The sequence below is a fragment of the Helicoverpa zea genome, chromosome 25 (assembly GCF_022581195.2).
Source record: "Helicoverpa zea isolate HzStark_Cry1AcR chromosome 25, ilHelZeax1.1, whole genome shotgun sequence".
In the NCBI taxonomy this organism is placed as follows: Eukaryota; Metazoa; Arthropoda; class Insecta; order Lepidoptera; family Noctuidae; genus Helicoverpa; species Helicoverpa zea.
The window spans coordinates 64,594-81,043 of record NC_061476.1 but is presented as its reverse complement, the minus strand read 5'-3'; the positions used below and the strand labels follow the sequence as shown (position 1 = coordinate 81,043).

Below are 16,450 nucleotides of genomic sequence, written 5' to 3'. Positions count from 1 at the left end.
GGGCTTATATTCCTTATATTGATGAGAACTTTCCACTTATCGTCGCCTTAGAATGAAAACCTCGGAAATGCATTTTTTCTCAATTTTTTTTTTATTGCATTTCTTGGAAGATAATCGTAAAAAATATCTAATACTAATCCTTATCCTGAAAATTTATCTCTTGCACTTACGAGGTTTTCACTCTAAGGCATCGTTATATGGATAGTGACCACTATTCGTATCACTGAAAAGCAGTAAATAAAAAACTTTTTTACAAAAAAATTAAACCGACTTCCAAAAACACTAAAAAGTTAAAAAAAAACTAATTAGGTGCATCGGCCTATAAGTCGGTGGCAAAATTAACTTAGTAACATCCATTTGACACCGACTTCTAGGCCGATGCACCTAATTAGTTTTTTTTTAACTTTTTAGTGTTTTTGGAAGTCGGTTTTATTCTTCTCCTACAAATCGGACGTGGGCGAACAGCCTTATACTGACAACGTATCTTGAAGTGATCAGTTTTGCCTACACCTGCATAGTGTTGCATGCATTAGTACGAGATTCTCTGAATATTTCATGAAGTAACTGATGGTACTGAGTCACAGACAAACTAAATAACATCATAGCAATACTAACTTGTCGAATATCTGTACGACTGTCTGTAGTTTGTAAGAAACTTTTTCTTTTAGTAAGAGACCTAATCATACGTTCAGGCGTATGGAGTAAGTTCATGAAGACAACAAATCGAATCCAGACAAAAACTAGTTCAATGTAACTACTTCGTAGTTCACGTGTAGTTCAGTCCTGGAGCGAGAGAAACAACAGCCGCGTGATCTGCCAAATATTACAAAAAGCCGAACATCGCCCACATTTTTTAACACAAAGTAATTGTAAAAGAGCAACATTGTGGTCTCCGCAGTTTCGTGATTACAGTATTTTGGTATTCTACCCGCCTTTGCAACTGACAGCTTTTATATTAGCTACTAGCTGTTGCCCGCAACTTCGTCTGCGTGGGCAATATAGAATCGTCAAAATACTACTTATCCCGTAAGTGCATTCTTTCACGTGACAGTATAATTAGGATTAGCACTTAGCAGTCGCATAGATTCATTGATCAAGGTTGTGTTGTGGATGTGACCATTTATCTAAACAAAAGAAGTAAAGTTTGTGACGTTGTTCAGCCAATTTGGATAATTATTACGTATGGTGCGTAAGTAATTTTCACAGGAAACAGCTATAATCTATGTCTACATGCTTTGAGTCTGACAAAAAGCTGTCATTTGTACATTTTCTGCAGCTGCTGCGACTAATCAGAAGCCAGAAAGTCTGTCAGTCTTACCATGGATATCGTCTTGTGTAGTTGACTGGATTGTAGACTGATTGTAGGTAGTCGCTCCAAGCAAAATATTGGTACTCAAACAGATTCGGTGACTGGAAGCCAACACCAACATAGTTGGGGAATAGCTGGATGGATGATAAAATGAGTCATCATCATCAGCAGGCGCATAGGGTAGGATAGTTTCACTTACTCACTATGGTAAGGCTGACCCCACATTAGGCGTGCGCGATCCTCGGGCGTGTGAGTAGCGCGGGCGTCGCGAGCGCGCTGCGTGAACGTCGCGATTTGCTGCCCTGCGGCATGTGTGAAGAGTGCAAGCGACGCGCTCGCGGCGAGCACGCGGCGCTCGAGTTGCGTTCTTACCCCTTCGCCCGCTATCCCCGCCGCCCGCTAAACGCCTTAGCAGTTAAACGTCAAGGAGAGCGGCGCGTGCGCGCCGCGAGCGCGCTGCAAATGCCGCAGGGCAGCAAAACGCGACGCTCACGCAGCGCGCTCGCGACGCACGCGCGGCGCCCGCGCTACTCACACGCCCGAGGATCGCGCACGCCTAATGTGGGGGAGGCCTAAGCCGGGACTCCACCTAAATGTTTGCATTAGTTCACGAATAGGCAAAATGTACGTATCTGTGAGAGTCCACTTCATGTGTTCGTACTTGAAACCTGCAGTTTTGCCAAGATTTTCAGAATGTACGCTCGCAATTTGTCATTTCTTGATGGAGCCAGCAAATCAAAAGAAACATAAGTGTTGTATACTGTGCGTCACTACCACACACCGGGAAAATTTCGCTCTTGCGGAGGACGTTTATATACCATATTTTGTGTCACACGTAATCAGGACGACAGTTAGTATCCACCGAAACACTTTCAAAGATCTGATGAACGAACAAATCAGACCTGACTTGGTCACCTGGGGCCAATCAGAGCTCTATGAAGCGATAATACGCTTTGGCTCCTACTGTTATTGTGGTTTCTGAAAATTTATTCAACTCATTCAACGATGAATGTAATTCTGATGGTACTATAAAGAACACTTGCTTAGCGCAGAAGCTGACGTTGGCAGGTCAACTCTTTTGACTTCTCGAATAGGATACCATTGGTTTTTGTGCAATGCACACCTGCAATGCATTCTGGATTAGGATAGGATATAGGTGGATAGGATTTGCAACAGAGAACAATTCTGTCTTTGTGATTAAATGACATCAAACGTAGTTTCATATAAAAGGTGTTTTTTTAGACTTGGCTCGAGTCTTACTGAGACTGTTCGTAATCGTGTACAGTGTATTTGCGATCAGAAGTTGAAAGTAAGCATGTCTCTGGTATGCGGCGCGTAATTTGTACGTTTTCAGACGCATAAAGCATTTTACGTGTGTATGGTATTAAATAGAGAAAGCTCCCATTTCTTATCTGCACTTTGTATCTGGGCTTGTTTTTAAAGCTACAGAATCCTACATTACCTACCTCACGCTTAGCAGCGCTTGCGAGAGATAGATCCTCATTTCTTCTAGGATTAAGTTTACATATTTTGCATCAGAAAAAATAATTAAGGTCTACTTAATACTACTCACTCAAAGTAATTTGTTTTAAGGCCACCACATTAGTGGAAGATAAGCTAAACTATGTTTATGAAAAAATCCTGATATGAACTCCATCTGTAACTTTAAATGATAATTAATTGTTCCACTAAAGTCATCATTTTTGACATAATGTTCAAAAAATAATTTCGATGGCACAGTTTTAAATTTGGCTGAGAACTATTAATTTTCTTTTCATCAAGGTAATAATTATAGTTGGATTTTGATGTGGCACGGCAAACTGACAAACACTATTGAAATGTCTATCGAAAAATTACACTACGTGTTAAAATATGGTGAATTACGGAAATTACACAACTCCATCTGTTGAAATAATAATCCTCTATAAAGAATGTATGGTAACATTGTCATTTACCACCTCGCTCCTTTGACTAATTTGATGTATTTTATTTACCACAGATGAAGCTACTTTAACCTTGGCTAAACAAAATTTTCATTTTTTTTTTCTTCCGAAGTTACTTATAAAGGTGTGATTTTCTGTGTAAAGATTAATAATAGGCCGATCAACTAATATAAGTACAACATTCAAATGTACAGTTTTGACAAATAGATTGCGTGTCGTAATATTTTACGTCTTGAATTCACAAAATTAATCATATCTTTTGATAGAGTGAATCGATTTCGATGAAACAAAAACTAAGTAATACCCCAAGTTACGTAGAATTTTTGTATATAAGCATTGTCTGCATTTAATTCGTACATTTTACGTGAATCGCGAACAAACAAACAGACAAAAATGATGGAAATGGGTTCTGTTAGTTATCCTTTAAAATGCTGGCTATTTTTTTTTGTAAATTTCTTCAATGTACAAAAATTTACTTTTCTACAGATTTATTATATGTATAGATCACGTGTATGCATGTGTGTGTACTGTGTGTTTGTGTGCGTGATGTGCTCACAACTGTGTTGTGAGTGTCGTTGTGTTTAGCATATTTAGGCGAGAGCGGGGCAAGGGGGGGAGAGGGGGAATGATGGACTGTTCCATCATTGGTCTCATTATGACAGCCGTGAATATGTCCTTTCTGAACAGGTGCAAATATTTAACAAGTAATGCGTGATGCAAACTTAGTTATAGAAATATCCATTTCGTTTCTGGCAGACTGTTTCACGAAAGCTTAAACTTGGCTGGCTGCTGTGATGATGTTCTGTCATTTGTTTGGTATTCAATTTAAAATAATGAGTATCAGTTATCTAAATATAGCATCACCCCCCGCATAGTAGCGCCCTCTCTCCCGTCGGCGCGTCAAATTGCTGTGACGTGAAGGTCATCATATCAGACATTATTATAATTTACATTTTCTACAATATTGGAAAGTTGAATTGTTGTTCTAGTTTCAATGAGCAATCAGCTTCAGTGAGACTGGTATCGATGACATTAAAGGCAAAGATTCAGCAAAAACCTGATATTTGTTTTAGTGTAGCTGAAAAAGAACAAAGTTCGACATTTAAAGTTTCTCCATTTTGACACAGATTTCTCATTCGGTGAAAGCGAAATGTAATATTGAAACAGATAGCGCCTATCTGTAATAAGATCTGTGACTCGCTGCCGAACTGTTCGCCATTCTTAGAAGAAAACCGCTCAATACGTGAACAGTCTCTTCTTGAATAACTACAAGTCTCTTGTTATAACATCAAAAAGCTAATAATAGTCATAAATATATAAATATTATGTTAGTAAGGTTTGGAATTCGGTTCTCTTTTGTGAAGTCTCTTCGGGGCTAAATGTCGTAATGGCCCACATTTTAGGGGCCATCGGATCACAATTGCCTAAAAAATATCAGTCTTACTGTCATTATTTGAATTATGTTTTTTATTCGCTACTGTTTGCTTATGAAATGTCACGCAAAAGCTGTACCGAAAGCGATTCCGAAACTTGTCCCAGCAGCGATAATGTAAAGTTCCAAGTTATAATAGTTCCTTACAGCACATTGAGTATTATACCCTGAGCTCGCCTCGTGAGCCTCCGCGACCCAATTAGCCGCACCCTGTCTCACAGAGAACAACGCACGTAATTAGCAAATACTATTACGACGTGATCAACGCTAGGCCATACAACGCAGCTCAATTCATTTCCAACAACTTATATGTATAATAAGCTACGGGAGTCTGTATATCAATACCTGATAATATAAGCCAATTTGCATAGTCAAGTTACTTCATTTATTTTAGTGAATGCAATTATTATAGATGGGTATAATTGTAATGTTCCATCGACATACTTTGAGAAGCTTATGACAATAAAATGGTCTCGCTTTATAATAATACGTAAAAGGCACAAGTTTCGGCGATGTATTACGGAACACATCACCTGTGGCACCGATTGTGTCGCACGTATGGAGATACACAAAAGTCCATACACTTACTCGTAACAGCTTTCTTATTTAATTGTAAATCGCACAAATAATAGGTACTCAATGTATAGTATGATTCGCAAATTTTACATTTAGAACCGTATTATTAGAGACTCTAAAACATTTCACTTATACAAAAAAAGCCTTGGAAAAAACAGCCAAACTGAGGACCGTTTTTGGAAGTCCATGAAAAATAAAGTTGGGCAATTTCCAATGATAGCCTAGGTATGAGTGAAACAGGATCGGCGCACATTTCACGAGCGCGCGTGCGAGCGACGTTAACGTCATTAATATAGAGAATGAGGCAAACTTTGCGCTCCTACAGAACATGCTGCCCTGGTATGTACTCAGCGTGTACTAGGCGAACAGGAACACGTTGGAGGTTGATATGCGACTTTAATGAAGACGGAAAATGTGTTTGGTATCCGATTACTTTAGTGCGGTTCGAAGATTCTGTGATTATTACCGAATTTGTTTAATTTTGATCTCTTGTCTGTATTTTTTTCGCTTTGTTTAATGTAACTGAAATCGTTTCCCCCAAACAAAAAGATTTGTAAACAACAGCAAGATGTTTGTAAGCCAAATATTTTGTGACTAAGCAAACGCCGTGATCCACTCGAGTATGTCTCACAAACACGGAGGTACCAGGAGTGCAGAAGTAATCGAGAGGTAAGCTCTCAAGTCATCGCTGTATTGATTCCCGCGTTGTTCAGCCAAGTATCAAGGGTAGTGTTGGTTTAGGCTTCGACACGACTATTTATTTGCTACACATATTGAATTCTGGCATTCGCGTGAATATTGTAACGAGCCGAGTTACGACAGTAATGCTATTTTGGCTCACAAGAATTCACGTCTGATGGTTTACTTTGTGTCCAAGTGAAAACCAATCGAAGTGCTGGATGACTGCTGGTAAGTTATGCCTTTTGAAACCGGGGGAAATCGTGTAAAGTATAATATAGTTAAAGTAACTGCATCTTAGCAACATTAACACAGGATTAGCAAGTTGAAGTGGCAATGGGCAGGCCATATTGCTCGCAGAGCAGATGGCCGATGGGGCCGAAAAGTGCTGGAGTGGAGACCACGGACTAGCAAGCGCAGCGTAGGACGTCCACCAACGAGGTGGACAGACGACCTTATAAAGGTCGCCGGAAGACGCTGGATGCAGATCGCCTCCAACAGGTATCTGTGGAGATCTAAGGGGGAGGCCTATGTTCAGCAGTGGACGTCCTATGGCTGAGATGATGATGATGATGAACTGCATCTTTTTATGAAGTCTAACTGCCTCTAGATATTGCTATAGAGTCAGGAAAAGTAGAAAGAGTGCGTTCCCACCACGGTACCCACAGTACCTACTCAGCGTTACATATCTACGGGAAAGACACATTTGGGAGCTCCCGGCTTCCATGCTCAGGTAATACACATAACTTGAAGTTACCAAGTAATAACATAACTTACTTGTAGACCAACTTACCGTAATACGAGAGAGGTACAATAACCGCGGTTGTCATGGCAACCCGCGCGTCTATATGTGAATTATCTAAAGAAATAAATAGCGTGAATACAGCCTCGAGGCTGTTGCTAACTTAATCAAACAACTTTGTACAGAAGCCGGGTGTCTCGCGTTCGTAGGTAGTAGAGTGTGCCTGGTGCCTTCATATAATACCATTCATCATACAAGTTCTCAAGTAATTTCAGTGTCTATTTAAAACAGATTTAGAGGCAAGGCTCGGAACCGGTTTAAAAAATACCAGTTAATACCGGTTTATTACGGTTTTCCTCCGAACTTTTCTTAAGAACGTGAACGTTTTAAGAACTTTATTTTACCTAAATTAACCGGTTTATTTGACGAACGGCGGTAAACGCGTTGCAACTTGTATGGATCGTGGTAGGTACTTTAAGATATTTCTTTTCATTCGATTTGTGCGTGACTTCGTAGGTAGACGTGTGCTGAGCAAAGGGATTTTGTCACCTGTTTATATTATTTGTGTTTAAAATGGGTAGAAAGAAGACGAATTTAATTTATACATACTTTGATTACAATGAAAACAATAAAACTTCAAAGTGTCTAATAGAAAACTGTGAACAAGTTTTACGGGTAAGTAAACCATTGATTGGCATGTATTTATTTGCTTAAATGTTTAAAATTCACAGTTAGACTGGTAGTGAACAGAAGGTACCTATGTTACAGCACAGAATATTATAATAAAGTACCTAATTTAGTGGTTATTATATTCTGTTGTTATAGTTAACATGATGGATAATTAAGTCAGATTTTTTTCTGCCGAAATATTATAACTTAACGTGAAGGTAGGTAGTAGTAATAACTTTGTTGATGTACTTACTATTAGGTTATTGTATAATATGTGTATGTACATGGTTAGGTTTAATGTACATATTTAGTTTAGTTTATTATATTTGATTTATGATTTGATTTGAAGTGATGCCTGTTAGTTAAATGTGTTTATAATGAAGTTAAAATTTAACTAACATAAAATTTATGTTACATTGTTGCTTGTAAAGAATACGCTATCCATTAGAAGATTTAGGTTTTTCCACGTCATTATTAAGGTGAAAGATTTTTTTATGTTTCTTCGATTTTTGTTTTAGGGAAATCATGGTGCTAATTTATTGAGACATTTCTACACACAACACAGACAGCTGCACGACAAAATCCTTCACGAGAATAAAAAGAATAAAGAAAATGTACCACCGAAAAAAGATGACAACCATATGAAAGTAATGAAGCATTGTTCTAAATTAGTTACGATTCATGGTCGGCCGTTTTCGATTTTAGAGGATGACGCTTTTAAAGACTTAATATCATTAATACCAAATTCAAATCCCCTGTCTGTGAATGTTAAAAACATTAAAACAATGATTGAAAAACATGCTTATAATATACGCAAGAATGTCCATGATGAGTTAAAGGATCAACTTATATCGTTAAAAATTGATGTAGCTTCGGTAAAATCTAGAAGATTTCTCGGCATAAACATTCAGTATATTGCAAATGGTAAAATTGTACTAAGAAACCTCAGTGTCCATGAATTACATGAGAGAAACACGGCCGAATTTCTAAAAGAAACAGTGATGATAGTCCTAAGTCGTTTCGGTATTGAGCTTAAACAATTATATTCCGTAACTTCTGATAATGGAGCTAACATGATTCGAATGTCAAAGCAGTTGGAGGAAGAGATGCAAGAAAATACAACTGAGGAACATGACTTCGTTGAAGGCGAGGATTCTGAGCATGAGAACGGATACGAGGTGTGGTTCGCTGAAGCAGGTAACTTAAATCTAAATATTGATAATCAAGGCCAAAACAAATTGACTACAGTGCGTTGTGCAGCTCATACACTGCAGCTCGCTATAAGAGATGCTTGTAGCGAACTTCGTGATCTTTTAGAACAATGTCGCCAGATAGCTCGTGTACTGCGCTCACCAAATAATGCTCTTCAGTTAAGAGTTCAGGGCTTACCACAAGCCATCATTGATTGTCCTACGAGATGGGATTCTACAGCAGACATGGTAGAGCGTATATTATTATTCAAAGATTTCTTGAGTGGACGCACAGAACCAGTGTTTCAAACTTTTGCCGTAGAAGATACATGGCAGAAACTTAATGAAACTCTTGATGCTTTAAAACCATGTCGTATTCTGTCGAAAACTATACAACATGAGCAATTGACATTTGGAGATTTCTATCTTGCCTGGCTTAAATGTATCCTAGAAATAGAAAATATAAACACAGTTTTTGCCATATTTTTAGTCATTTGTATGAGGGAAAGAGAGAAAACTCTTCTTGAAAATGAATGTTTTCTGGGTGCAATTTATCTAGATCCGAGAGTAAATTCAATGTTGTCAAATCAACAGCTGGAATTAGCTCGTGCCCATTTAGTCCAAACATATCAAAGATATTTAAGGTTAAATTCGACCGTTAGTGTAAGAGAAACAGAAAATGAAACTCCAGATGATCCCATACCATCAACTTCATCCTCCATCCTTGACATTTTTTTGCAAACGCAGTTCAGGCAACGATATCAAGATTTACCGCATTTAAATCATAATGATAATTTGCAAATTAGTTTGCTTGCTTTTCTTAATGAACCGTTGCTTCCTTCTAATACAAATATTTTAAATTATTGGGAATCAAAGAAGATTACTGATCCACAATTATACTTGATTTCTAAAATTGCCTTGGCTACACCAGCAACACAGGTTAGTGTGGAGAGGCTATTCTCATCTTTAAAATTTATAATGAATAACTTAAGAATATCGTTAAAGGATACAACCATTGACGACATTTTAATTGTTAGAAATAACCATTTGTATCATTTGTGTCAGTAATAAAATTATTATTTTAATTTGACAAAACTGATTAACTAATTGTGCTTTTGTTCAGTTAATTTTTAGAGTATTTTTTAGTTACAGGACTTCGAATATGTCAACAAAATAACATTTTCATGTTGTCCTAAACAATGTTCTTTTTTACTACTTAAAAAAATAAGAATCATTAATTTTAAGATTTTTAAGACTGATTTAGCCAAATATTTTACTTTGTTCATTATATTTCCTAATTCTGACTAGTTCAAACGTTGAACTAATCGGTGTGCTGAGTGTGAGTTGTTTTACGCTAACGCGATCGACGCGTTTATGACGTTCGGCACTCCGATTGGCCTGCTCCAAGATCTTATCCAATCAGAGAGCCGAACCCGCTAAACGTCACGATCACGTTAACGAAACAACTCACACTAGCACACAATTTCCAAATCAATGGCTTAATTATTAGTTTCGAAAAATGTATCTGCTCAACAACGTAAGTAACGCAATTAATGTTGTTGAGTTGTCGAAATGATTAGTTGTGAACACGGTGATTAGTTGTGTGTTATGCAATTAGGGTGCGGTTGAACTAGTGTATACCTACCTACATTTTTTTTAACTAAACTACCTAATTGTACTTACATATATAATAATATGTAAACGACAAGACGATTAAATATCTGATATAATGAAAAGTATTTTCATTTTTCTTTTTCCAAATATTGGTAAAAGTGTCAAATGATCCGTAAGATAAAAATATATATTTGTGCATATTCCAGATTTTAAAATAAAACTGCTCGTATTTTCCTTTAATCATTTTTATTAGTAACATTTAAGTATGAATGATCCACATTGATATTTTGCATGTTCGTTCAGGCACATCATACAAATTTAATATTTATTTGTTTGATTTATCACGGTGTTGATGTTTTAAAGCATCTATATACTTTAAAATATTGATGTATGCTTCAGAGCGCATACATGGTGGCAAAAATTGTAATTCACCTATTAACAAATTTCCAAAATAATAGTTTCGTTTATCTAGTTCCTTATCAAATATACAAAAAACACATTGTTTGACATTTGAAGTAGTTTCTTCTTCTGGTTTAGAATCTTCACCACACTTCATCTTTTCGTCACTATCAGAACTATTTTTTTCATCCTCTTTCTCAAATTGGGTGTTTATGTTAAACGTGTCAGATGCGTTGATAACACGTTTTTTAGGTATTAGCAATGATTGGGATTGATTTTCATCATCACAATATTCCTGTCTTCTTTTTCGTGATTCACCTGTGACAATAATACACATCCATTTAAATAAATACTAAAATAGTTTTTCTTTACCACATAAACTCACAAACATATGGAAAATGGATCTATGTAAGTTGTATGGTCACTATTTATACGTTAAGACGTATACTGCAAAAAGACGTGCAGGACAATGCCGTGTGAACGAAGCCAAACTGATCGACAATGGCAATGCGACAGGGTTTTTTTTTTTTTGGTGGGTAAAATCATCCAATGACAAATCCCGCCCCTGGGCAAGGCGGGAAATAGTGTCAGACTCTTACTGACTAAAAACCCACCCCGTTCCATCTCTTGGTCCCAGAGCCCTGGTGCGCCAACTTTCGCATTCACCCAGAACCCCAGGAGGAGGCTTCGGCCCGTTCGGGCCCCCGTTTACTAGCGACTCCCTGAGGCGCGCGGGAACAGTGCGCGCCGTCGACGGCTTGGACTAGGTCCGGACAAAACCGGTGGCCGGAAATCGGAATCGGAAATGCGGCGGCGACGGCCGCGGCGTGTGCGCCGTTGCCTTATGCGGTCGGCTTCCTCCTTCGCTAGCATTACTGCTTCGCAGAAGGAAGCGACCGCCTGCCACTCCTCCTCGCTCCGGACCATGGCCTCAACCAAAGCCCGGCGCGAGAGATCGCCGCCGTCGATCGCCCTCACCAGGACACGGCGATGCTCTTCCCAAGCGGGGCACACCTCTACCGTATGCTGCACCGTGTCCTCCGGGCGGTCCACACAGTGGCGACACCCGGGCGTCGCCACCTCCCGAATCCGGTGCAGGTATCTCCCGAACTTACCATGTCCGGTGAGAACCTGCGTCATGTGGAAGGTGAGGACGCCATGAGGTCTTTCCAGCCACGCCTCAAAGATGGGACTTACCGCCATAATTATGGTGTGCCCAGCACCAGGTTGCGATAGTCGCTGTCGCCATTCCACCATGAGATCCCGCCGGAACTCTGTCCGCCAGGCCGTGACTTGTCGCGGCAGTGGAGTTTCGCCCCGGCGTTGCATCTCCGCGCGCAGATCGTGCATGTGTGCATGGACTGTTGCCGCCAGATCCCACGGTGGCAGGCCATCAAGGAGGCTCGCTGCTTCGCGGGACACCGTGCGGTATCCCCGTACTATCCGTATGGCCATGACCCTCTGGCAGGCGTTCAGCTGGGCCGCTGGTCGCTTACGCAGCGACGGCGCCCACACTGGCGCCCCGTAAAGGACCATGGACCGAACGATGCCAGCATAGAGCCTCCGGCAGGAGGCGTCTGGACCCCCTAAGTTCGGCAGGAGCCGCTTGAGGGCAGCCCCGGTCCGATTCAATTTGGGAGCTAGACGTCGGAAATGCTCCTCGAAATTCCACCGGCTGTCGAGGACGAGTCCTAGGTACTTCATCGTCGACCCGACGCCGATGTGAACTCCTCCTACCGTTAGTTGGGAGACCGGCGGTGGCGCGTTCCGAGGGCCGTGAAAGCATATGGCTTCGGACTTGTGTAGCGCTACCTCGAGTCCCAACTGCTCGATCCTCTCCACGACTGTCGCAACCCCGTGCGTCGCTAGTTCGACCGCCGCCTGGTACGACTCTCCCTGCGCCAGGACCAGCGTGTCGTCTGCGAAACAGACCACGCTGAGACCTTCAGGTAGGTCGGCGCGCAGCACGTAGTCGTACTCGATGTTCCACAAGGGCCGTCCTAATACCGATCCCTGTGGAACACCGCACGACATCTCTCGACGTTTCCACTCTCCTTGGTGACCGGGATAGATGATGAACCTGTCAGACAGGCCTTGATCACACGACAGAGGTAGTCAGTCGGGCACCCGGTGATACCGGAGTGCCCTCCCAATGCAACTCCAGGGCAGCGAATTAAAAGCATTGGCGATGTCCAAAGACACCGCCAAGACACATCTGCCCCGGGATACCGCGTCCCCCGTCGTGAGGGCTCGCACGCGCATGATGGCGTCCACTGTAGAACGCCTCCTGCTAAATCCGAACTAACCATCCGCCAGATCCGACCCCTTCCGTGTCAGGAGCGCGACGAGGCGGTCTGCAATTACTCTTTCAAAGAGCTTGCCTACCTCGTCGAGCAGCACAATGGGCCGGTATGTGGACGGTGAGTCTGCAGGGCGCCCTGGCGGCCGACGAAATTAGAGGTAGTGTTACCGAGCCGATGAGGTCCTGTACCCAGTCAGCTCTGAATGCGACAGGGTGGATCGCAGGGACAAGAAATTTTACGCAGGGGAAATCACAGGAAGAGAATAGTTATCTATAATTACGATTGGCCTATTTGTAATGTAATTTTGAGTTTTAATATCGGATACAGAATTAACCTTTCGAATACCGTAGTTAAAGACACAATTAAAAGACAATAGTTGCGCGGACCAGTGTAATGAACTAAATTCATTATTTACCTAGATATTGAGAGCTTTCTTCTTCAATAAAAAATGGCTGACTATCTAATTGGTCCATAGGATCTGTAAAAAATAATATTTAAATGTTTACAGATTATTTATCATCATTATCAACTTAATTTCACCAAAATATTAGATAGGTACTTACTCATTATTTATGTTTGCAACAGAGCGTATTGATGCAATGACATGAACGTCCGACCCCAAACGAAAAAAATCTTACTACTGAATAAAATCTGAACAATGCGCGGCGTTTCTTTAGGGTGCGTCCGTTTTAAACCGGTTTTTATTGCTCTAAACCTTTTAATCTCAAAAAACCTTTATGTAAATACTGTTCCAAATATCGGTTAAAAAAAAACGGTTTATGCGAACGAAACCAAATGTAAAGGTTTTGCGTCAAGTACATCATAGCGGTTTGAAAATTTAACCGGTATCCGAGCCTTGTTTAGAGGTACGTAAACAATAAGTGTCGATTGTGAAAACGTAAATAAAGCAAAGTATGTAATTGAATGTAGATGCAATCTAACAATAAAACGGCCATACTTTGCCGTAGGTGTAAATAAATAAGCGGCGCGTGAATGTGCTCCGGAGGGCGCAGTTTACATCCCTTATCGGCGAGATCTCTCTCTACACCTTACACTTTACGCACTGTACTCTGTAACATTACTGAATGTTACATCATTTTGTAAGGGTTCAGATTAGCTAGAATTGTTTTTACTACAATTTCAATTTAGCCCAGTTTTGAGATAGTATTCTATTCGGGTAATACCGAGGTAGTCCTTTGATGTTCAGTCGAAATGTGGGGTTAATAATCCAAAACGTTATAAGCGGTAGTACAACTACTCATAGGTACTCGATTTCCTCATGTTTGGAATAAATTGCAGAAACGTTCACAAAGCCACACAGTACACACGTAGTATGGGAAATAAACAAGTAGAGTCTGAAACACAGACTTTATCATTTCATAGTTGAATTTCTGTGTTTCATTAACGGCCGTCCCAATAATCTATCTGTTGAAATCCCTACTATAAATAGAATTTTGACATAAGCTGCATGGTATAAAATTATGTCAAATACCTATCTCTGGTACCTAACCAAAACAACAGGTGGATAGAATATTGGTAGCGGTTATAAATAATACAGACTGCGGCGAGTACAATCATGTATTGTAGTTATATTACACGTAGATATGTGTGTCCGTGTGTGTCGCGATACTCTGAACTCTGAACAATATTTGCTGAGCGCCACTCTCAGTAATAACACGTGTAAGTGCATCGCTGCCCGACACCGCCCCCTGTCCGGCACTGTCGGGCACTGTCCGGCAGCATCCGGCAGCATCCAGCACTGTCTGGCGGCGTGGGACCGCACGTGCTGTTTCTTTGGGATAGTCGATAGTTTGCTATCTACTGATTACAATCATCAGCAATGTTTTGTATCAAAACTGCGAATTAAAGGAGTTACAAAGACTGTGTATTTGTTAAAAATCTATAAATTCGCTTATCGCATAGTTATATAACAAACTATAGAAAATAAAACAAACTCGTATTGAATTGATTGGAACAGCCGGCGACGAGGAAAAACCCCAACCGTACACAAGTGAAGGTGAAACGATTCAACATAACCCTCGGAACAGTGCGCTTGTAACCTTTACTCGTTTGATGTTTATGGCAAATACACTGCGACTTAACTATTCCGTAGTCCTTTAGTCCCACGACTCACGGGCCCCGGGACTGCCGGGACTCGCGGGACTCACCGACTGCCAACTCTATATCATCGGAGATTAGTTGCCGCCTCTTTCACACCTATGTATGGGTCAGTTGCCCATTGTATTTCAGTTTGTAATGTGTGCTTACCACTGAATGCGATCAAATAATAGATAAGTTAATAGTCAACAACTATTTTTCTTTGCTTGTGACTTTTAGGAAAAAAAAAAAACTACATCAAGCAAAATAATAATGTGTGTTCATTAGCTACTTAGTACCGAAAACATCACCCTTGATGAAACGCAACATAATTTGTACACAGATTACATTACCTAGAAATTAGTTCAGCTGTCTCATCTGTCTATGTATCCATGTGAATGAACATGGAATACTGAATATTGTACAAAGGAACTTAATATTTTAAATGTAAAAATATCGTCGCTGTAATTGATTCGATTGTTAACGATGAAGCTTCGGTTTGTTTTGCTCGCGTGTTGAGCAGCTTCGCTAGTTATCGCCTGATTCAATGAATACGATTTACATTCGATCAACACACGGATTATTGTTTTAATAACGCAGACTATTTCCAATGTGAGCCGAACGCGATCATAACATTGTCGTCTGTGAGTACTTACGATATACCAATGTATAATAAATGTTACTCAGCACATATCACGCTGTTATATGACTCCTATTTACGCAACTGATTTGGTCTTATTTTCGATATATTGGTGGAAGATTCTGGGTCTTTCCTAATACATGAAAACGGCCGTGAGCCGCGCGTGGACAAGAGATTACCTACTTTGTCTCAGTTCCTGAGAACAATACAGAGGAAATATCGGACACATAGTGCTGGCTGTGCTCGGGTGGGGACACAGAACTTGTGTTTCTTGTAGGTCGGGAGAGTCCCGCAGCTTTCATAAAACTTGTAGCGAGTGCGGCCGCCGCTTAATAATTCATCCAGTGTACTCGGGGAGGTACACATTAGTGGAACTATTCTCTCTCGTGAACCCTCACCGCGAATTTTATAAATATATAAATACTTAAACGGACCAAATGGATTTAATGCTGTGAAGGAATTTGGTCGCCTTCTCAACACAAATTGTGTATGAAGTTAGTGTGTCCTCGTCCGACTAGGGGTAGGTCAGTGTTGTTTAGTGTAGTAGTGTAGCTTTTGCAGCATTTTGCGTTATTTCTTGCGGCTGATGAATGTCACTTCTATGTAGTTCATACACTTGTTCTTGTTATTTTGCCTTGTTTAATCTCTGCATACCGAATGCGATTATTAATCTTCCTAACTGATTATAATAATGTTAGCCGAATCTTTGACGAGAGTATATATGCAGTTTGTTACCGGTTCCATGGTAATAACTTTTTGCAACTAAAGGTTTTATTAGAGCTAAAGCCTTCTCTATAAAGATTGTATTTTATAATAATATTTAAACAAATTCCACTTGTTCAGTAGATAAAATGCCAT

General features: G+C 40.2%; 3 protein-coding genes across 4 annotated transcripts in view; 1 reads left to right on the top strand and 2 right to left on the bottom strand.

Annotated features, from left to right (window-relative positions):
* Nucleotides 1–16,450, bottom strand: part of LOC124642552 — a 227,667-nt gene that overhangs the window by 194,186 nt on the left and 17,031 nt on the right. The gene's annotated exons all lie outside the window — the stretch shown is intronic.
* Nucleotides 7,025–10,265, top strand: LOC124642551 (zinc finger BED domain-containing protein 4-like). Of its 2 annotated transcripts, XM_047180980.1 has the most exons (3): nucleotides 7,025–7,355; nucleotides 7,868–7,996; nucleotides 8,444–10,265. In XM_047180980.1, exons 1-3 carry the CDS (start codon nucleotides 7,254–7,256, stop codon nucleotides 9,605–9,607), a joined length of 1,395 nt encoding a protein of 464 aa, XP_047036936.1. In that variant the 5' UTR covers nucleotides 7,025–7,253; the 3' UTR covers nucleotides 9,608–10,265. The 2 variants fall into 2 exon arrangements, with proteins under 2 accessions (XP_047036936.1, XP_047036935.1); XM_047180979.1 differs by having other exon boundaries at nucleotides 7,868–10,265.
* LOC124642556 lies at nucleotides 10,383–13,536 on the bottom strand. The gene is made up of 3 exons (XM_047180984.1): nucleotides 13,419–13,536; nucleotides 13,271–13,333; nucleotides 10,383–10,870 (listed from the first exon to the last, which is right to left on the bottom strand). The coding sequence occupies exons 1-3, from the start codon at nucleotides 13,420–13,422 to the stop codon at nucleotides 10,479–10,481; spliced, it is 459 nt and encodes a 152-aa protein (XP_047036940.1). The 5' UTR covers nucleotides 13,423–13,536; the 3' UTR covers nucleotides 10,383–10,478.

Coding starts and splice junctions, on each gene's coding strand:
- LOC124642551 (XM_047180979.1), top strand. CDS start 7,254: ATGGGTAGAAAGAAGACGAATTTAATTTATACATACTTTGATTACAAT. Junction 7,356..7,867: donor ACTGTGAACAAGTTTTACGG/GTAAGTAAACCA, acceptor TTTTTGTTTTAG/GGAAATCATGGTGCTAATTT.
- LOC124642556 (XM_047180984.1), bottom strand. Junction 10,871..13,270: donor AGAAAGCTCTCAATATCTAG/GTAAATAATGAA, acceptor TTATTGTCACAG/GTGAATCACGAAAAAGAAGA.